This window comes from Oncorhynchus keta, chromosome 13 (assembly GCF_023373465.1).
Source record: "Oncorhynchus keta strain PuntledgeMale-10-30-2019 chromosome 13, Oket_V2, whole genome shotgun sequence".
NCBI lineage: Eukaryota > Metazoa > Chordata > Actinopteri > Salmoniformes > Salmonidae > Oncorhynchus > Oncorhynchus keta.
In genome coordinates this window covers 23883719-23907408 of record NC_068433.1, presented here as the reverse complement: position 1 = coordinate 23907408, position 23690 = coordinate 23883719, and the positions used below count along the sequence as shown (strand labels likewise).

Below are 23690 nucleotides of genomic sequence, written 5' to 3'. Positions count from 1 at the left end.
TGTACCCCCCTCTCTCTCTGTCTGTCTGTCTGTACCTCTCTCTCTCTGTCTGTACCTCTCTCTCTCTCTGTACCTCTCTCTCTCTCTCTGTCTGTACCTCTCTCTCTCTCTCTGTCTGTACCTCCCTCTCTCTCTATCTGTCTGTACCCCCCTTTCTCCCTGTGTACCTCTCTCTCTGTCTGTCTGTACCTCTCTCTCTCTCTGTCTGTATCTCTCTCTCCCTGTCTGTACCTCTCTCTCTCTGTCTGTACCCCCCTCTCTCTCTGTCTGTCTGTCTGTACCTCTCTCTCTCTCTCTGTCTGTACCTCTCTCTCTCTGTGCCCCTCTCTCTCTCTCTCTGTCTGTACCTCTCTCTCTGTCTGTCTGTACCTCTCTCTCTCTCTCTGTGTCTGTACCTCTCTCTCTCTCTCTCTCTCTCTCTCTATCTGTACCTATCTCTCTCTGTCTGTACCCCCCCCTCTCTCTCTGTACCTCTCTCTCTCCCTGTCTGTACTTCTCTCTGTCTCTGTCTGTACCTCTCGCTCTCTCTGTCTGTACCTCTCTCTCTGTCTGTACCTCCCTCTCTCTCTGTACCTCTCTCTCTCCGTCTGTATCTCTCTCTCTCTCTCTCTCTCTCTCTCTCTCTCTCTCTCTCTCTCTCTCTCTCTCTCTCTCTCTCTCTCTCTCTCTCTCTCTCTCTCTCGCTCTCTCTCTCAACAACTGACCATGTTTTTCATCACTCTTTCTTGGAGGTCAGAGAATACTTCTGGATGTTCAGTGTGTGAGGGACTGAAGAGGGGGGGGTTACCTGATTGGTGAAATGTGGTCGGAGAATAGGCATGAAACTGTCAATTTTTTATCGTCTTCACACTCTGCCGCCAGGAGTTTTTCCGTGGTCACTCACAGGGTATGCGGTCAGGAAAAACTCCAGGGCCTACACATACCATCAGACTACGTGGCAGAGACTAATAGATGTCCTCGCTGATCTTCTGTCCTGGACAGACACTAACTCACAGACACACACACACACACTACTGTTGAGTCTATCCTGTCAATCTCAATTTCGCCAGCCAGAGAAGTTTCCAGCGACGCCCTGAGCTAGGACATAAATGTTGAGGAAACCATATGTGTGTAAAACAGGCAGATTTTCTTTTTTAGATGAGCCGGTCCTTTAAGGGCTACAGCGAATCACCTGGCCCCCACACGGTACAACACTCATCTGATCCAATAGGAGAGGGTTGCTACTGTCTCGCCTGCAAAGAAGGGGAAGAAGACCGCTGGACTGAATATACAGAAAGGGAGGTGTGAATGGCTTCTCAGCTAAATTGCGAACAGGGTCCGCCTCCTGTGCGTGCCAGGCGAACGAAAGGTTGGATCAGACTGAACTGAAACTCATGGCGAGCTTATGGAAAAACTGCCTGAATGAATCTGCAAGAGTCAGCAAATGACGACGGCAAAATGATTCAAATTAAGGACGAACGGCAGGTGTATGAAATTCTCCTAACACTAGGCATGACACAATAACAAATGGAATCTCAGTCACTCGCTTTTGAACATAGACTTCTACTATACAGGTATAACGATACATGAAAGAAGAGCAACTGCATGACCTCTCATTGATGGAAGAGGCAGAAGGCATTGTAGAGGAGACAGAAACACATAGGGGCAGAAATAGCATAGGGGCAACTCTCCTCATATAACCGTGTGGCTCAGTTGGGGCTCATTTCATAGAGCATGGCACACCCTCCGGCAGAGTTTATGAACCACGCATTACAGTCAAAATATGTGATATTGGTTTTAAAAACGTCTGATAAATGATGGGTTCTTCTGGGGATTTTGCACATGACAGAGAGAGAGAGAGAGAGAGACTTCCGCAAGACTAAATTAAGGACTGGAGAGGTTCTGAGATACTTCAAAGGTTCTCTAACACACATAGTCTTCAGTCACTGGACACACACACAGGCACACACATTGACACCTTCACATATATATGTTTTGGAGGGGCACTTGGGGCCTGAACAGCCAAATAGTGTGGATGGAAATGGCAATGAAATGCAACATGGGTAATGAATGGGGAGAACCTGTCACACCCTGACCATAGAGAGCTTTTTATTCTCTATGTTGGTTAGGTCCGGGTGTGACTAGGGTGGGTCGTCTAGGTAATTATATTTCTATTTGGCCTGGTATGGTTCCCAATCAGAGGCATCTGTTTATCGTTGTCTCTGATTGGGGATCATATTTAGGCAGCCATTCCCCCTTTGTGCTTTGTGGAATATTGACTTTGTATAGTTGCCTGTGAGCACTATAGCAGCTTCACGTTTCATTTAGTAATTTATTGTTTTGTTTTGCTATGAGTTTCACCTAGTAATAAAAAGATGTGGAACCCAGATCACGCTGCGCTTTGGTCCAGTTGTTATGACGATCGTGACAGAACCTGGCGGCAGGGTGGCCTAGTGGTTAGAGCGTTGCACTAGTAATCGAAAGGTTGCAAGTTTGAATCCCCGACCTGACAAGGTACAAATCTGTCGTTCTGCCCCTGAACAGGCAGTTAACCCCAGATCTATTGTGTTATATTGTGTTATATACCTTTCGCATTTCCACAAAGTGTTTCCATTGAAATGATACCAAGAATAAGCATATCCTTACTTCAGGGCCTGAGTTACAGGCAGAAAGATTAGGGTATGTCATTTTAGGTGAAAATATAAGAAAAAAAGGCCGGATCCTTAAGAGGTTTTAAGACAGTGGCTAAATTAGTCAGAATTGGTGTTTTGGCCTGATTTTCTCCTGCAGATGTGAGTAGCTCATGCAAAGCAAGAAAAAAACAGTCAGGTAAAAACATTAGGAGAAGAAAAGTGGAGGGACTATCCATAAAATTCTCTCCCCTCTCTCTTGCTCTCTTCTCTATCTCTCTCTCTCTCCCTCTCCCCCTCTCTCCATCTCCTCTTTTTTCTTCTCTCTGCAATTTTTATTATATCTTTTTTGAAATCTACTCCTCTTATTATGCACAGCATTAGAGCAGACTAACATTAGGTTGCCAGCCCCTGTCTGTTTGGCGCAGTGTTTTGGCCATGACAGGGTAATAGCAGGAGAACAGATATCTGCCAACATGGCAACCCCGAGGCAAATCCATTGGATGATGAAGTCGAAGACAGAGAGAAACTAAGGGGAGGAAAGGAAAGCATGGTCGTTTTAGAGCCAGAGGCTACTGTTATTGTAGCTGCCTTTGTGGATCCTACTTTCTGTTCTCTCTGTGTGTTATGAAAATGACTTATAAACTGACTGATCGACACATTCCTACATGCTACGCACACACGCACACCAGCGGAGGCTCCTCCTCAGAAGAAGGGGAGGACCACCTCCTCAGTGATTTAAAAAAAACATTTTTTTTTATAGTGAAACATTAAAAAGTTATGCTTTTAAAATAAAATGACTGTAAATATATTCACGTCACCAAATAATTGATTAAAACACAGTGTTTTGCAATGAAGTTCTACAGAAGCCTCAACAGCATTGTAGAGTAGCACCGTGGTGTAGCCGGAGGACAGCTAGTTTCCTCCCTCCTCTGGGTACATTGACTTCAATGCAAAACCTAGGAGCTTGTGGTTCTCACCCCCTTCCATAGACTTACACAGTAATTATGACAACTTCCAGAGGACGTCCTCCAAGCTATCAGAACTCTTGCAGCATGAACTAGCATGTTGTCCACCCACTCAAAGGATCAGAGAATGAGTCTAGTGCTGAAAGCATAAGCTACAGTTAGCTAGCACTGCAGTGCATAACATGTTGTGAGTAGTTGACTCAAAGAGAGAGAAAGACACATTTGTTTCTTCAAAAATGAAGGAGAAGCAAGAGAGAGAGACAGAGAGGGAAAGAAAGAGATATTTCATTGTATTTTCTTTCACTTTAATTTAGATAGCGAATGCAGCTCGGTAGTTTAGCCTATTCAAACACCCGGCTCGAGCAGAGAGGGATGCTATGTTTGGTATTTAGTATAGGTATTCTGTTAGGATCCCCATTAGCTGTTGTGAAAGCAGCTACTCATCAGCTACTCATCCTGGGGTCCATACAAAACATGAAACATGACATAATACGGAACATTAATAGACAAGAACAGCTCAAGGACAGAACGACATCAATTTAAAAATCCAGGCTGTGTCTCAACCGGCCGTGATTGGGAGTCCAATAGGGCGGCACACAATTGTCCCAGCATCGTCCGGGTTTGGGGAGGGTTTGCCCGGTGTAGGCCGTCAGTGTAAATAAGAATTTGTTCTTAAATGGCTTGTCAAGTTAAATCAAGGTTTTAAAAAAAATGGCACACGCAGCCTACATATCAATACATACACACAAGCTATCTAGGTCAAATAGGGGAGAGCTGTTGCTTTATCTGTTTCTTGAAACCAGGTTTGCTGTTCACTTGAGCAATATGAGATGGGAGTTCCATGCAAAAAACGGCTCTATATAATACGGTACATTTTCTTGATTTTTTTTTTCTGATTTTGGGGACTGTGAAAAGACCCCCATGTCTGGTGAGGTAAATGTGTGTCAGAGCTGGGTGTAAGTTGACGATGCAAACCATTTGGGATTTTCAACACATTAATGTTTCTTATAAAAAGAAGAAGTGATGCAGTCAGTCTCTCCACAACTCTTAGCCAAGGGAGACTGGCATGCATAGTATTTAGTATTAGCCCTCTGAGAACAATGAAGAGCAAGACGTGCTGCTCTGTTCTGGGCCAGCTACAGCTTAACCAGGTCTTTCCTTGCAGCACTCGACCACACGACTGGACAATAATCAAGATTAGATTCAACTAGAGCCTGCTTTGTGGAGTGCGGTGTCATAAAAGCAGAGCATCTCTTTATTACGGACAGAACTCTCCCCATCTTCACAACCATTGACTCTATATGTTTTGACCATGACCTCAACTTGTTCAACAGCCACACCATTCATTACCAGATTCAAATGAAGTCTAGAACTTCGGGAATGATTTGCATCAAATACAATGCTCTTAGTTTAATAGATGTTCAGGACTAGTTTATTTCTGGTCACCCATTCCAAAACAGACTGCAACTCCTTGTTAAGGGTTTCAGTGACTTCATTAGCTGTGGTTGCTGATGCGTATATTTTTTTATTTTACCTTTATTTAACCAGGCAAGTCAGTTAAGAACACATTCTTATTTTCTATGACGGCCTGGGAACAGTGGGTTAACTGCCTGTTCAGGGGCAGAACGACAGATTTGTACCTTGTCAGCTCGGGGGTTACTAGTCCAACGCTCTAACCACTAGGCTACGCTGCCACATAGCATACATAGACACACATGATCATGTTTTGTTTAATTCCAGTGGCAGGTCACTGGTAAAAATAGAAAATAGTAGAAGGCCTGGAGAGCTGCCCTGCGGTACAACGCACTTTACATGTTTGACAATAGAGAAGCTTCCATTAAAGAAAACCCTCTCAGTTCAATTAGATACAGTAGATAGCTCTGAATCCATGTTAGAGGTTGAAAAGCCATAACACATACGTTTTCTCAATAACAGGTTATGATCAATAATGTCAAAGGCAGCTCCCACAAGACAATACAGCTCCCACATTTACATTACATTTAAGTCATTTAGCAGACGCTCTTATCCAGAGCGACTTACAAATTGGTGCATTCACCTTATGACATCCAACAATCTTCTTATTATCAATTTCTTTCAACCAATCATCAAACATTTCTGTCAGTGCAGTACATGTTGAGTGCCCTTCTCTATAAGTCTGTTGTTAATTTGTTTACGGAGAAATAGCATTGTATTTGGTCAAACACCATTTTATTCCAACCGTTTGCTAAGAGCTGGCAGCAAGCTGATAGGTCTGCTGTTAGAACCAGTAAAGGCTGCTTTACCACTATTGGCTTCCCTCCAGGCCTGAGGACAAAGACTTTCCTCGAGGATCAGATTAAAGATATGACAGAAAGGGAGTTGCTATAGAATCAGCTACCATTCTCAGTAGCTTTCCATCTAAGCTGTCAACGCCAGGAGGTTTGTCATTATTGATCAATAACAACAATTCTTCCACCTCTCCAACACTAACTTTACAAAATTCTAACTTGCAATGCATTTCTTTCATTATCTGTTTTTTTTTATGCACGAGAACAATGGCTCACTGTTCGTTGTTGGCATTTCCTGCTTAAGGTTGCCCACTGTGCCAATGAAGTAATCATTAAAATAATTGGCAACATCAAATGGTTTTGTGATGAATAAGCCATCTGATTTGATGAAAGATGGAGTTGAATATGTCTTTCTGCCCATAATTTCATTTAAAGTACTCCAAAGTCCCCCATCATTCTTTATATCATTGATCTTGGCTTCATAATGCAGTTTCTTCTTCTTTTGGTTGACTTTATTCACATCATTTCTCAATTCCCAGTAAGTCAGCCAGTCAGATGTGCAGCCACACTTATTATCCACTCCTTTTAACCCATCTCTTTCAACCATACAGTGTTTCAATTCCTCGTGAATCCATTGAGCCTTAGCAGTTCTAACAGTCAGTTTCTTAACAGGTGCATGTTTATCACTGAAGAACAATTGCATAGATTCATCAAGTGCAGCATTTGGAGGCTCCTTATTAATCACATCAGACCAACAAATATTTTGAACATTATCCACATAAGAGTCACAGCATAATATTGTATGAACTCTTATACACTATTTTAGGCCCAGCTTTCAGAACTTTGGCTTCCTGGATGTAGCCACTATATTGTGATCACTGCATCCAATGGGTACGGACACAGCTTTTGAACAAAGTTCCACAGTATTAGTAAAGATGTGATCAATACATGTGGATGATCTTGTTTCTGTAGTGTTTGTAAACACCCTGGTAGGGTGATTAATAACCTGAACCAGATTACAGGCACTGGTTAGAGTGAGAAGCTTCCTCTTGAGCAGACAGCTTGATGAAAACCAGTTAATATTCAGGTCCCCAAAAAAGTAGACCTCTCTGTTTACGTCACATCCACTATCAAGCATTTCACACATATTATTTAGATACTGACTGCTAGCACTTGGTGGCCTATAGCAACACCCCAAAAGAAAATGATTTAGAAGTGCCAAGTGAACCTGCAACCACAACACTTCAATAACACTTGACATAAGATTTTATCGAAGCATTACATGGATATGGCTCTGAAAATATACAGCAACACATCCTCATAAGCATTCCTGTCTCTTCTATAGATGTTATATCCTTGAATTGCTACTGCTGTATCATTAAATAAATTATCTAAGTGAATCTCAGAAATTTTGGAAAAGCCGACCATGACTTTTGTTGCTCCCAGCCTATAGACAGAGACTAAAACAGGAAGCTCCCGCGCTCAGGTCTGTTCAACGCTGGTCCGACCAATCTGATTCCACGCTTCAAGATTGCATCGATCACGTGGATTGGGATATGTTCCGCATTGCGTCAAACAACAACATTGACGAATACGCTGATTCGGTGAGCGAATTTATTAGCATCGGCGATGTCGTACCCACAGCAACTATTAAAACATTCCCAAACCAGACACTGTGGATTGATAGCAGCATTCGCGCGAAACTGAAAGCGTGAACCACTGTTTTTAACCAGGGCAAGGTGACCGGAAACATGACCGAATACAAACAGTGTAGCTATTCCCTCCGCAAGTCAATCAAACAAGCTAAGCGTCAGTATAGAGACAAAGTAGAGTCGCAATTCAACGGCTCAGACACAAGAGGTATGTGGCAGGGTCTACATTCAATCACGGATTACAAAAAGAAAACCAGCCCCCTTGCGATGTCTTGCTCCCAGACAGACTAAACAACTTCTTTGCTCGCTTTGAGGACAATACAGTGCCACTGACACGGCCCGCTACCAAAACCTGCGGACTCTTCTTCACTGCAGCCGACGTGAGTAAAACATTTAAACGTGTTAACCCTCACAAGGCTGCAGGCCCAGATGGCATCCCCAGCCGCGTCCTCAGAGCATGCGCAGACCAGCTGGCTGGTGTGTTTACGGACATATTCAATCAACCCTTATCCCAGTCTGCTGTTCCCACATGCTTCGAGAGGGCCACCATTGTTCCTGTTCCCAATAAAGCTAAGGTAACTGAGCTAAACAACTACCGCCCCGTAGCACTCACTTCTGTCATTATGAAGTGCTTTGAGAGACTAGTCAAGGACCATATCACCTCCACCCTACCTGACACCCTAGACCCACTCCAATTTGCTTACCGCCCCAATAGGTCCACAGATGATGCAATCGCAACCACACTGCACACTGCCCTAACCAATCTGGACAAGAGGAATACCTATGTGAGAATGCTGTTCATCGACTACAGCTCAGCATTTAACACCATAGTACCCTCCAAACTCATCATCAAGCTCGAGACCCTGGGTATCGACCCCGCCCTGTGCAACTGGGTACTGGACTTCCTGACGGGCCGCCCCCAGGTGGTGAGGGTAGGTAACAATATTTCCATCCCGCTGATCCTCAACACTGGGGCCCCACAAGGGTACGTTCTGAGCCCTCTCCTGTACTCCCTGTTCACCCATGACTGCGTGGCCATGCCTCCAAATCAATCATCAAGTTTGCAGACGACACTACAGTGGTAGGCTTGATTACCAACAACGACGAGACGCCTACAGGGAGGAGGTGAGGGCCCTCGGAGTGTGGTGTCAGGAAAATAACCTCACACTCAATTTCAACGAAACAAAGGAGATGATCGTGGACTTCAGGAAACAGCAGAGCACCCCCCAAACCACATCGACAGGACAGTAATGGAGAGGGTAGTAAGTTTTAAGTTCCTCGGCGTACACGGACAAACTGAATTGGTCCACCCACACAGACAGCGTGGTGAAGAAGGCGCAGCAGCGCCTCTTCAACCTCAGGAGACTGAAGAAATTTGGCTTATCACCAAAAGCACTCACAAACTTTTACAGATGCACAATCGAGAGCATCCCGTAAGGCTCTCCAGAGGGTAGTGAGGTCTGCACAACGCATCACCGGGGGCAAACTACCTGCCCTCCAGGACACCTACACCGCCCGATGTCACAGGAAGGCCATAAAGATCATCAAGGACAACAACCACCTGAGCCACTGCCTGTTAACCCCGCTATCATCCAGAAGGAAAGGTCAGTACAGGTGCATCAAAGCAGGGACAGAGAGGCTGAAAAACAGCTTCTATCTCAAGGCCATCAGACTGTTAAACAGCCACCACTAACATTGAGTGGCTGCTGCCAACATACTGACTCAACTCCAGCCACTTTAATAATTCATGAAAAATTGATTTAAAAATGTATCACTAGCCACTTTAAACAATGTCACTTAATATAATGTTTACATACCCTACATTACTCATCTCATATGTATATACTGTACTCTATACCATCTACTGAATCTTGCCTATGCCGTTCTGTACCATCACTCATTCATATATTTTTATGTACATATTCTTCATCCCTTTACACTTGTATAAGGTAGTTGTTGTGAAATTGTTAGGTTAGATTACTTGTTGGTTAGTACTGCATTGTCGGAACTGGAAGCACTTCGCTACACTCACATTAACATCTGCTAACCATGTGTACGTGACAAATAACATTTGATTTGATTTGAAATATCTAATATACTGTATGAATGGTATCTGATTTTAGCAAGTTATTGATTTCATTAACCTCTTGAGTGTATGTTGATGTTTGGATGAAAAACGTACCCAAATGAAACTGCCTATTCCTCAGGCCCAGAATCTAGAATATGGGTATAATTGTCAGATTAGGATAGAAAACACTCTAAAGTTTCCAAAACTGTCAAAATATTTTCTGTGAATGTAACAGAACTGATATTGCAGGTGAAAATCTGAGGGAAATCCAACCAGGAAGTGCTGTTTTTCCTGAAACCTCTCTGTTCCATTGCATGCCTTCCCTGCATTTAAATGGATATCAATCAGATTCTTTTCTCTATGGTTTCCATAGTGAACAGTCTTTAGATATAGTTTCAAGCTTTTATTCTGAAAAATGAGCAAGAACGATCACATCACGTCATGCGCAACAGCTTGGAACAGACATTTTCTTTCTCTCTCCTATTGAAAAAGCTATGGTCCGGTTGAAATATTATGGATTATTCATTGTAAAAACAACCTGTGGATTGATTATAAAAAACGTTTGACATGTTTCTACGAACTTTACGGATACTATTTGGAATTTTCGTCTGCCCCGTTGTGACCGCTCGAGCCTGTGGATTTCTGAACAAAACGCGTCAACCAAATGGAGGTATTTTGGATATAAAAATAATCTTTATCGAACAAAAGGAACATTCATTGTGTAACTGGGAGTCTCGTGAGTGCAAACATCCGAAGATCATCAAAGGTAAGTGATTCATTTTATCGCTTTTCTGACATTCGTGACCAATCTACTGTGCTGCTAGCTGTTTCTAATGTTTTGTCTGCTGAGAGAGATGTCCTAACATAAACGCTTGGATAGCTTTTGCTGTAAAGCTTTTTTGAAATCTGACACGCCAGGTGGATTAACAACAAGCTAAGCTGTGTTTTTCTATATTGCACTTGTGATTTCATGAAAATTAAATATTTTAATCATTTCATTTGAATTTGGTGCTCTGCAATTCAACGGATGTTGACGGAAATGATCCCGCTAACGGGATGGGTGCGCCAAGAAGTTATTTATTTCCAAGGCTACATATACTAATATGGACTATTTTCATCCCTTTTCTAGGTAGCTTATCAGAGATAGACATAATATGGAAAAGAGTAAACAAAGCAAGAAAAGAAATCTACATTCACCAGACCATTAATCAGTTGATGTGTGTAAGTGTGTGTGTGCAGCGGGGTTGAAACTACAAGCCCATAGGCTTGGCTCCCTCATCACTTCCAGTCTTTTAAGAGGGAGGGTTTACAATGAGCCTGTCAAATTAGATGTAGTAGATTTAAGCAATGTCACCACATGCTTTCATGCCTGCAAGTTCTTTCCTCTTCTTGCACACAGCTTCCAGATAGTCCTCGTTGAGGAAGATATACATTCCTCTCAAGTGTTGGCTCTTTCCAGTACAGCTACCTTGTCCTTGAACCTCAGGAACTTGACCACTAATCGGCCTTGGCCTGTCACCTGGTCCGGTGGTGGGTTTTCCAGTTCTGTGGACGTGCCCCACCTCAATCTTCTTGTGGTCCATCTTCAGTTTCTCCGAGATCATTTCCCTCACTTTGTCCTCATATCCCGTCCAGGTCTTATGTGGAGATTCTGCAATTCCGTTCATAGCCATGTTGTTCCGCCTCGATTGCCCCTCGAGATAATCTGATTTCTTTGTCATTGTTATCACGGATTCAGATATAGAACTGATGTCCTCTCTCAATGACTTACAGATTGCTGTCATCTTGCCGTTCTCCTGTTTAAACTCATTGAGCTGACCCTGGGAGAACTGCAAACTGTTCTTCAGGTCCTGGACATCTCTGGTCAGGTTGTCCATTCTTTTATTAGTTGACTCCACAAGTATTTGGACGAAACTCTTGAAGTTATTTTCTTGTTGTTCTAACAACTGCTTGTCAAACTTTTTTTGTTTGTTTAAAATATCCTTCACCTGTGATAGAGAGACACCACTGTCCTCAACGTTTCTCTCTCAGTGGCTTTGGTGTTTGTTATGGTAGCAACATAGCAGTTCCAGACAGGGCAGGTCACAGGGAAGATTGAAAACAACAAACAGCAGGGATCTAGACAGCCACAAGCCCTGGGCAATCCACGGTCCCAGCCACAATGGCTAACTGCATTGCAGGCTGCATTCCTCACGAAAACCCTGCTAGCTTGATAGACAGCTAGCTAGCAGCTAGGCTAATTGCTACGCCAAACAGCTCCTCAAGTCCCGGCCTTGGTCGGCAGGATCACTGGACAGATAGTCGCAGTCCCAGGAACTGATGCCAACCGCATCGCAGGATCCAAACTCAAAAGGTAGCTCACTACTAAGACATTTTTCAATAGACTTTCAAAACGACAAACTGAGCTCTGCCTCATTCCGGGTTCAACAGGAAGTGACGTGGATGAGGGTAGGTTAGCTAGCTGGCTATGATTATCCAACACTAGAACTCATCCAAGTCAAGGTAAGCTTTTGGTTTTATTATTATATAATTGTCACAGGGACACTGGTGGAACTGCTAAACTGTTTGCTGATGACTGTACACTGTACACTGTACCGCATTATTGTGGCAGGTTTACTAACGAGTTAGTTCTAGTAGCGAGTAGACGATGAAGTTAATATGTGACTCATTTAAGGAAACTAGGCGTATGTCATACAGGAGAGGTATTTTAATGTAAATATGTATTTTTTTAATCAAAATGCATTTTTTGGCAAAAGGGCTTCTTGAACATGTGAACTTTCATGTGCCTTAACAATAAACTTGCATGCCATCTGTAAATACGGATAAAATTGTTAAATTACAAGCCTAGTTGATTTAGCCATGGAAAAAGTCAGGAAGCTTCCCGCTAGCCATGATTGCCTGAGATAATGGATGGGCTGGACATGCCGAGAGATTAGTTTAGATTGGTCTGCCATGTAGCATACTTCTGTCTATAACATGAGCTGTTCTGTATGTGTAGGTAATCTTTCCTACCGCAGATTTTATGAAAATATCCTTAATTAAGAACTGCAAAAGTGTTGCTACTGCTCTCCACTTTCTAGAGGATGATCGTGCCATGGTGACTCTCTCTGACTCTGAAAATGAATCAGACAATGAGGAAATCCCTGATTTAACCTCTCTAGGCTAGATGGGACGCTACCATCCCACCTGAGCAACATCCAATGAAAGTGCAGGGTTCCAAATTCAAACTGCAGAATTGTAATTGTACATTCTTTAAAATAGACATGCAATATGTCAAAATAAAGCTTAACATCTTGTTAATCCAGCAATGGTGTCAGATTTCAAAAAGTCTTTATGATGAAAGCAAACCATGCATTTATCTGAGGACAGCACCCCATCAAACAAACACAAACAATCATATTTCATCCCGCCAGACGTGACACAAAACTCAGAAATAACAATGTAATTTATGCCTTACCTTTGAAGAGCTTCTTCTGTTGGCACTCCAATATGTCCCACAAACATCACAAATGGTCCTTTTGTTCGACTAATTCCGTCGTTATATCTCCAAAACGTCCATTATTTGGCGCGTTTGATTCAGAAAAACACCGGTTCCAACTCGCGCAACATGACTACAAAAGATCTAATAAGTTACCTGTAATCTTTGTCCAAACATTTCAAACAACTTTCCTAATACAACTTTAGGTATTTTTTTATGTAAATTATTGATCAAATTTAAGACGGGATAAACTGCTTTAAATAGCGGATAAAAACAAAGTGGAGCGAGCTTTCAGGTCGCTCGCCCCAACCGCAACGGTACACTAGACTCGATCCTCGTTCTGAACAGCCCTACTTCTTCATTACACAAATGAAAAACATCAACCAATTTCTAAAGACTTTCGACATCCAGTGGAAGCAATAGGAACTGCAATCAAGTGCCTTAAAACTCTAGATCCACATAGAAAACGCATTGAAAACACTGTCACCTCAAAAAAGAAAATGTCCTGGATGGTTTGTCCCCAGGGTTTCGCCTGCCAAATAAGTTCTGTTATACTCATTATTCAAACAGTTTTAGAAACTTCAGAGTGTTTTCTATCCAAATACTAATAATACTAAGAATACACTACTAAAAATACTAAGAATGCAATACTAATAATATGCATATCCTAGCTTCTGGGCCTGAGTAGCAGGCAGTTTACTTTGGGCACGCTTTTCATCCGGACGTGAAAATACCGCCCCCTAGCCTAGAGAGGTTAAGTAAAAACATTTTAATTGAACCAGGCATTATAGAGTCTTCTGAAACGGAGATCAACAGGGTTGTTGTCACGGAAGAAGTTCTTTGAGTTTTTAAATCAGTAGAATGCCTGGTGGAAGCAGAGTATGATAGCTAAGGAGATGGAGAAATTCTGGTGTTTGATTGCTTTGAAAAGAGAACACAGAAGGCTGTTGTATAAAACACCTGGGGCAGCCATGGCATCAATGACAGAGAGGGAATCTAGCTAGCTACATTTTCAGATATTAGAATTTTCTAATTTTGTCAGAAAGTTGTGTAGCAGGCTCATGGGTGTTGGGTTTCCACGTCACCAAGTTCAATAACAAAACATGCACCAGTAGCACAAATAGAATGCAAATGGAGAGTTTATTAGGGATTTTGGTACATTGGGGAAGAGGGGGAAATTCACCAATCACCTCACTGTCCACAAGTCGTTCTCGTTGTCTGTTCTGTTTTCCAGGAGTAATCCTCACACTCGGGTCCTCAGCCAATCTGGTCTGGTACACATGGGCGGTAGTTCGACAGTCCAGGTCACGACGGGTAATCTCACAGATATTGCTCTCTCTTCTCCCACTCTTCATAACACACTTGGCTCCTCCTACTCTGCCCCTTTGTGCAGGCTGCTTCCTCCTTTATCCACAAGCATACCTTGACTTATCGATCCACAGCCTTGCCTCGTTGGGGCAGGAAGTCCATATAAGGCTTGGGGGTGGAGCCAGCAGGCTGCAAGATATCTCCCCTCAATAACCACTCCCCTCACCTCTCCATGCCGTCTGCCACAGTTGTTTTCATTTCAAGTTAAAGTGTACTGTTAGCTTGCTAGCTAACTTTAGCTGGCTGGCTCGCTAGATAACGTTACGTGTATGATCTGTGTAGTAATATTATTTGTATCTCTAGCTAGCTAACATTGAGCCTAGTTTGTTAGCTTTCGCTACCTGCAGATTCATGCATGTTGGCTAGCTATGACAGTTAGTTTGTATTGCTAGTATGGGTTGGGATTATTTCCGCGTTAAAAACAACTGGGAATTTAGTACTGGAAACTCGGAAATCTCCAACTTCCGACTTCAGTGCATTCAAGACAACTGAGCTCCGACTGGGAAAATTAGTATTATGGTGTCAACGATGTAAGCTGTGTGTAGAGTTTTTTTTACATTAGATAAAAGGAGAGACTCCCTCATCTTAAATGGCACCGACCGCCACTGACACACACACACACAAGAAAACACACATGGAATTGAAAACAGCTAAACTTATTATTAACTAAACTGACTTGAAAATATAGTAAATCTTGATCCACCATAATTGAGATGAGATGATGTCCTTAACAAAACCCACGGTCCTTACATCCACTGTCAGTGTGCAATAATAATCATTTATCTCCATATGCACATCCACACTCCTTCTATATCCATCCGACTCATCGCTCTCTCAGCCCCCTTGCACAGTTTGAGAGAGCCCGATGAAGAGCCCTGTCGACCCGGACAGAAAAATCTACCAGAAAAAATCCATCTCTCATCCCTCCCTATCATCCCTCTATCTCCTCCCTCTGGACAGTCATCTTAAAATGTATATCCTGAAATATCCTCAAGAACAGCACTGTCGTTCTCTACACTGGACCAGGAAAAGCCTTCTCTCTCTCTCTCAGTAATGAATCCCAGCTTTCTGCAGTACTTTAGAAACAGCCAGACCGGCCAATGGAATGAAATATGCCTTTGTTATTACATCCATTATCAATTACACACACACACACACACACACACACACACACACACACACACACACACACACACACACACACACACACACACACACACACACACACACACACACACACACACACACACACACACACACACACACACACACACACACACACACACACACACACACACACACACACTCCATGCAGACCTTACCAAAAGCTTTGCTAGGCTAACTGTATAGCGTGACAACCTGATGCCCTTGCAGATTACCATTAGCGAGGGTATATTTAACAATGCTATATGGTGTTAAAGATTTTTAAAAATAATGGAAAACATTATTCAGCAGTGCTTTTTCCAAAAGAGGGATTAGCTAAATTTACCCTAGTCCCAAATCTGTTTGTGCTGTCTTGGCAACGACAGTAGGACTTGCTGAAGTAGCAGTATAAAAGAGCAGCAGAGATAAAAGATGATATATCATAGAAGGTATATTTTCCAACATCTCAAGTGCATCCTAAATGGCTCCCTGTGCTCTATATAGTGCTCCCGACTCCCCATAGGGCTCGGGTCAAAAGTAATGCACTACGTAGGGATAGGTTGCCATTTGGGACACAGTCCTCCTCTCTCAGACAAGGGTTAGTCATACTCAGACAGACTGTAAATGTCAATGTGAATTAGTAAGGTGCCATCTGGTCCTGTAGACATCTGTAGACATCTGCTGAGATCTCTGTCTGTCTCACCTTCACATGCCTCGCTACTGCTATTACTCATTGATAGTTCAAAACCTATGGCACGTATACCACCTATGGAGAAAAAAACGCACTGCACATCTGGTGCCTGCCTGCTTGACCGATCTTTTCATCTCACCCTCACATGCAACAGTATGAACACTACTGTAAGTCACTCTGGATAAGAGTGTCTGCTAAATTACGACAATGCACATGTAATTGCACATCAGTACCATTACACAGACAGTGGCACGGTTCAAAACCTTTCGGTCATGAGAGCCTCCGAGGGCCCCGGGCTTCAGTATGGAAAAGGTATTTACATTGGTACTCGAATGGGCGCATACATGCACGCTCGCATACACACACTCACTTACTGTAATGTATTTTATAAGAAATCTTTCCTCTGCTGACGCCTGGAGCTGACAGGACAGGACAGGACAGTATGTCTACTGTGATGGGGGTCACCTTGGGGTCATGATAAGGGCTGCACCAAATGATTGATGTATTATAATAATTTATTATGCTTATGTTGTATTAATAGAAGGGGAAGGGCTATAAGACCCTCCCCACTACATGTATAGGTTCCTGGACCACAGATATATTATACGGTTAAATACTGTTCCACAGTTATTTTCTAGTCTCTGCCTCTTATAAGAAACGTTCTGAGCACATGTGTGAGCCATTGCAGTCAAAACAGGGTGTCTGTGAGAAAGCGCCTCAAGGCTAAAAGAGACACATAGACACAGACCCCTGCAGGGGAGTAAATAGATAAGTGACAAGCCAGACATACCACTGTAAGCCACACGGGAATGAAAAATTACTGCTGAGCCCTTAGAAAACACTGGACTATTCTTTTCTCCTGCAAGTCTGTATAACTGTATATGCATGGGCTTGGTCTCATGAGTAGAAGGTGTTGACGTAGGCAGTTACATCACTAGGGGTTGACTGCAAGTATATTAAAGCAACTTTGCCCTTTTTTATTTTGCAGAACTTCCACATGCGTGCTGTGTTTCTGTTGTCAACTTTCATCTGCAATTGCATGAATAAAGGTTTGATTGATATACTTAAAGAATATATTGTCTGATTGCTGATTTCACCAATAAGCCAATGATTGACAAGGAACAAAGAACCTACCCCAGCAACTGTATGGAACCCAGTGTCAATGTGGACCTGTATCTTGCTTCTGTGGAGCTTCCTGTTTAGTAGGACTTCATCCTGGCCGGCTTTAGAGCAACAGCTACACCATCCTACTAATTTCCAGTGTTATAATTGACAACAATAATACCCACTCTGAGACACTCTGTCTCCCAATTCCAAATGTGCGAACCACTGCATTTAACCACGGCACGGCAAGGTGACTGGCACCATCTACAAACAGACCAACTATGACCTCCATAAGGCAAACAAAGTGGCAACACGTCAGTATAGAGACAAAGTGGAGTCGCAATTCAATGGCTCAGACACGAGACACGTGGCAGGAACTCCAAACAATTGCGGGTTATAAATTGAAAGTCAACCACGACGCCTCACTTCTGGACAAGTTAAACACCATCTTCGCCCTCTTCAAGGAAAACAACACAGAGCCGCTGATGTGGGCCCACACTTCTCATGAGGACTGTATGTTCCCGATCTCCGTGGCTGACTTGAGTAAGACATTTGAGCGTGTTAACCCTCGCAAGGCTGCCGGCCCAGGCAGCATCCCATGCTGCGTCCTCAGAGCCAGAGCATGCGCAGACCAGCTGGCCGGAGTGTTTACAGACACATTCAATCTTTCACTATTCCAGTCTGTTTTCCCCACATGCTTCAACATATCCACAATCGTTCCTGTGCCCAAGGAAGTGAAGGTAACTGATCTAAATGACTATTGTCCCATAGCACTCACTTCAGTAATAATGAAGTGCTTTGAGAGGCTAGTTAAGGATCATATCACTTCCATCTTACCTGACATCCTAGACCCACTACAGTTTGCATACCGCCCCAAAAGATCCACAGATGACACATTGCCCTATCCCACTTGGACAAGAGGAATAGCTATGTAAGAATGCTGTTCATTGACTACAGCTCAACCTTCAACACCATGGTGCCCTCCAAGATCATCACTAAGCTCAGGGCCCTGAGTCTGAACCTATGCCTGTGCAACTGGGTCCTGGAATTCCGGACAGGCCGACCCCAACTGGTGAAGGTAGGGAACTATCACCTCTGCCACTCTGATCCTCAACACGGAGTCCCCACAGGGTGTGTGCTCAGCCCCCTCCTTTACTCTCTCTTCACCCATGACTGCGTGGCCATGCACGTCTCCAACTGAATCATCAAGTTTGCAGACAACACAACAGTGGTAACAGTGGCCTGATTACCAACAACGACGAGACAGCCTACAGGGAGGAGGCGAGTGCCTTGGCGGAACGGTGCCAGGAAAATATCCTCTCCATCAACTTCAACAAAACGAAGGAGCTGATCGTGGACTCCAGGAGACAGCAGAGAGAGCACGCCCCCATCCACAGAGAAGCAGTTGAGAGGGTCAAAAGCTTCAAGTTCACTGACGACTTGAAATGGTCCCTTCTCACTGATAGTGTAGTCAAGAAAGTGCAACAGCTAAAGAGGCTGAAGAAATTTGGCTTGGGCCCCTAAGACCCTCACAAACTGCAGGTGCACCATTGAGAGCATCCTGTCGGGCTGTATCAACCGCAGAGCTTTCTAGAAGGTGGTGCGATCAGCCCAATGCAATATCGGGGGCACACTGCCTGCCCTCCAAGACATTAACAGCACCTGGTGTCACAGGATGTCCAAGAAGATCATCAAGGACCCCAGCCACCCCCTGCACCTTGGAGGCAGCTACACTATATATGTAGGATCTTTTGATGCTGATCATTTTTCTGCACAGCAGGAAATGCAAAAATGTAGTGTATTCGAGGTTTAAAAAAGGCTTATATTTTCCACTTTAAAATGTCAGACTAGATTTCCCAAAACTAAAAATGTATCAACCCCGAAAAAAATGTCCATGAATTATAATCCACATAATTATTCACATTTCCTGTTGCTGCAGGATTATTTTCCTGCTGTAGCAAACTGACTCAAATTAAGATTGTACATCTGTTTGTACAGTACATAGTATTTTACCCACTTTATATGTACAGTGCATTCGGAAAGTATTCAGACCCCTTGACTTTTTCCTCATTTTGTTTTATGTTACAGCGTTATTCTAAAATGGATTACATAAAAACATGTTCCTCATCAATCTACACACAATACTCTATACTGACAAAGCGAAAACATTTTTTTTTTTTGCTAATGTATTACCTTATTTACATAAGTACTCAGACCTTTGCAATGAGACTCGAAATTGAGCTCAGGTGCATCCTGTTTCCATTGATCATTCTTGAGATGTTTCTACAACTTGATTTGAAACCACCTGTGGTAAATTCAATTGATTGGACATTATTTGGAAAGGCACACACCTCTCTATATAAGGTCCCACAGTTGACAGTGCATGTCTGAGCAAAAACCAAGCAATGAGGTCAAAGACATTGTCTGTAGAGCTCCGAGACAGGATTGTGTCAAGACACAGATCTGGGGAAGGGTACCAAAACATTTATGCAGCATTGAAGTTCACAGTGGTTTCCATCATTCTTAAATGGAAGAGGTTTGGAACCACCAAGACTCCTCCTAGAGCTGGCCACCCGGCCAAACTGAGCAATTCGGGGAGAAGGGCCTTGGTCAGGAAGGTGACCAAGAACCCGATGGTTAGTCTGACAAAGCTCCAGAGTTCCTCTGTGGAGATGGGAGAACCTTTCAGAAGGACAACCATCTCTGCAGCACTCCACCAATCAGGCATTTATGGTAGAGTGGTCGGACGGAAGCCACTCCTCAGTAAAAGGTACATGACAGTCCTCTTGGAGTTTGCCAAAAGTCACCTAAAGGACTCTGACCATGATGAAACCAAGATTGAACTCCTTGGCCTGAATGCCATGTGTCACGTCTGGAGGAAACCTGGCACCATCCCTACGGGGAAGCATGATGGTGGCAGCATCATGCTGTGGGGATGTTTTTCAGAGGCAGGGACAATAGTCAGGATCGACTCTCTGAATGTCCTTGAGTGGCCCGCCTGGACTTGAACCTGATCGAACATCTCTGGAGAGACCTAAAAATAGCTGTGCAGCTACGCTCCCCATCCAACCTGACAGAGCTTGAGAGGATCTGTGGAGAAGAATGGGAGAAACTACCCAAATACAGGTGTGCTAAGCTTGTAGTGTCATACCAAAGAAGACTCGAGGCTGTAATCACTGCCAAAGTTGCATCAAAAAGTACTGAGCAAAGGGTCTGAATACTTATGTAAATGTGATATTTCCGTTTTTATTTTTATTAATTTGCAATCATTTCTAAAAACCTGCTTCTGCTTTCTCATTATGGGGTATTGTGTGAAGATTGAGGGGGAAAAAAACAATTTAATCAATTTTAGAATAAGGCTGTAATGTAAAAAAATGTGGAAAAGTTCCAGGGGTCTGAATACCTTCCGAAAGCCCTGTATATATTGGATTCTTGACATAGCTCACTATAATATACACTGCATGAACAAAACATGAGAAACACCTGATCTTTCCATAACATTGGTTGACCAGGTGAACCCAGGTGAAAGCTATGATCCCTTCTTGATGTCACCTGTTAAATCCACTTCAATCAGTGATGTCGAATTTGAGATGGATACACACCCACAACGCACATACACACATACACACACACACACACGCACGCACACACACGCACACACACACACACACACACACACACACACACACACACACACACACACACACACACACACACACACACACACACACACACACACACACACACAACCCACATACATGCAAATCTGGTATACACACACACACACACACACACACAAGAATCCAGGTTCCACACACTGACACACATACACACACGCATCGACACTCACCGCAGCCCGTTGGAAGGCTCCTTTGGTATAGGTCCCTCCTCCTCTGTAGGTGATAGCAGGGATCTCCTGGTTAAACAGAGAACACTTGTGCTGGTGTGATTTCGGCGCCTTGACGTGATCCACCCGGGTCACCACGTGGGTCTTGGATGAGAATGTAACCAGGGCGACTCTCGTGTCCTCCGGGGCCACGGGGAAGTCCGAGAGGAGCTTCCGTACGAAGCGCAGCTCGCTCAGGAAGTTGTTGGCCCCCACGCTGGACGACTCGTCCACCAGGAACACGAGATCCAGACGTGCGCTCTTCTCCCGGAGCGTGCGCACATTCTTCTTGAAGGCTTGGCCCAGGCGCTCCACCTTGGACTCTGCGCTCTCAGAGAGGGTGAGGTTGAGGGCCGGAGAGGCTGGGGGTCCGGAGCCGTAGCGGAGGGAGCTGAGATGGTGTAGCTGTTGCTCCGAAGCCGGCCAGGATGAAGTCCTACTAACCAGGAAGCTCCATAGAAGCAAGATGTAGGTCCACATAGACACTGGGTTCCTTACTGTAGACATACTGTCCTGTCCTGTCAGCTCCAGATGTCAGCAGAGGTAAGGGTTCTTATGAAACACTTTGAAACAGGATGTCCAATAGTGACGATGACAAGTATTTGATGATGGTGTTTTCCTACGTTCCCATTTGTCTCCAGCCACACTGCAACATGGACGCCAGGCAAGGCAGACTTTTTCCACAAGGATTTCTCCAAAAGCACTTCCAAAAAAGAGAATAGCACCAGTGATGATGATGAAATAGTTGTCCTGTGGCCCCGTCTGTCTGTCTGTCTCTCCTCTTCTCTGTTGGAGTCCTGATCTGGTCTTTCTATTAGCGAGGGAGGGCGCTGACTGGAGAGGGCGTGTGGCTGAGCAGTTACAGTGAAATGTCTGTCTGTCCCGCTAGGAGAAGCTACAGCTGATCCCTTCTCTCTCTGTCTCTCTCTCAGTTTCTTGCCCTCAGGCTCCTGTGTGTGTGTGATGCTCCAGCACCCAATCAGGTTTCAAATGGCCCTCTCCCCCCCCTCTCCCAAAATCATTAAAAAAAATATTGAAAAAAAGTTCAGCGCAAGAGGGAGAAAGACACGGAGAGAGAAGGAGAGAGATACAGAGGGAAAAGGGGCAGGGGCAGTCACAGCCGTGAAGTACATTTTATATTTTCCCCTCCTCTCTTCTTCTCTGCTCTTGCTCTTGCTCTCCCTCCCTCTCTCTGTCTCTCTCTCTCTCTCTCTCTCTCTCTCTCTCCTCTCTCTCTCTCTCTCTCTCTCTCTCTCTTTCTTCCTCTCTCCCCTCTCTATGTCACTTTCTCTCCTCTCTCTCTGTCTCTCTCTCTTCTCTCTCAGTCTCTAATTTTCTCTCTCCTCGCTTCTCTTCCTCTCTCTCTCTCTCTCTCTCTCTAACTAGGATTGTTATGTCAGTGGAGCGTCTTGCCTGTCAGCATGTCAACATTCCCAAAGAAAACATCAGCACCAGGCGGCTGTGATCAGGTCCATATGTCTGGCAGGAGGACGCCCCTCACACTCTCTCTCTCACACACACAAACACAGACACAGTCACACCATCTCACACAGCAGACATCAGCAGAACCATCTGAATTAGAAATACAGAGAGAGAGAGAGAGAGAGAGAGAGAGAGAGAGAGAGAGAGAGAGAGAGAGAGAGAGAGAGAGAGAGAGAGAGAGAGAGAGAGAGAGAGAGAGGGAGAGGGAGGGAGGGAGGGAGGGAGGGAGGGCGGGAGGGGTAATATGTACATAGACAATGTTTACTAGATAAAGATAAAGAGTGGATCAGTTAGAGAGATATAAGAAGAGATAGATGAGGGCATCGGATCAGAGATACGGTGTACTCTAGAATCGGTGCTTCATCAAATTCTCATGCCCGTTGTAGCTATCACTTCCTCTCCTCCCTCTCCCCCCTTCTCAAGAATTTTCTTGTTCAGGGACAGACAATATCAGGAGGAAAATTGGATGTTGTGGAACTGGAATGGTCATAGAGAATAAATTACTTTAGAAGTTCTGTGTTAGAAGGTAGAACAGAGGAGTGACAGAGGCTAAACTTTCCCACCGGAGAGAAAGAGAAAGAGTAAGAGAGGACAGACACAGTGACAGAGACACAGAGAGAGAGACAGAGACACAGAGAGAGGGGGGACAGACAGACATAAAGAGAGGGGGGAGTGACAGACACAGAGAGAGAGAGACACAGACACAGAGAGAGAGACACAGACACAGAGATAGGGAGGAGAGAGTCAGAGAGAGAGAGACAGAGAGAGGCCCTATCATTAGCCAAGACTGGAGAGGGAGCCCATATAAACCCATTGGTCTTAACAGCACTGGAAACTTCTAGTCTGACAAATGGGAATTGAAGGCAACGTCATAAGGTGTATCCCAAATGACACCTTATTACCTATGGGCACTGGTCAAAAGCACTATAAAGGGAATAGGGTGCCATTTCGGACGCAGACACACTCACCAGATA

The 23690-nt window shown here is 44.0% G+C and overlaps 1 protein-coding gene across 3 annotated transcripts in view; it reads right to left on the bottom strand.

Moving 5' to 3' along the window:
* Positions 1–21883, bottom strand: part of svep1 (sushi, von Willebrand factor type A, EGF and pentraxin domain containing 1) — a 139517-nt gene extending 117634 nt beyond the window's left edge. For all 3 annotated transcript variants that reach the window (XM_052459803.1, XM_052459805.1, XM_052459804.1), the window contains exon 1: positions 21199–21883. In XM_052459803.1, coding sequence (XP_052315763.1) covers positions 21199–21741 — 543 coding nt within the window. In that variant the 5' untranslated portion in view covers positions 21742–21883. The remainder of the gene's footprint in view (positions 1–21198) is intronic.
* Between the last annotated feature and the right edge of the window lie 1807 nt (positions 21884–23690).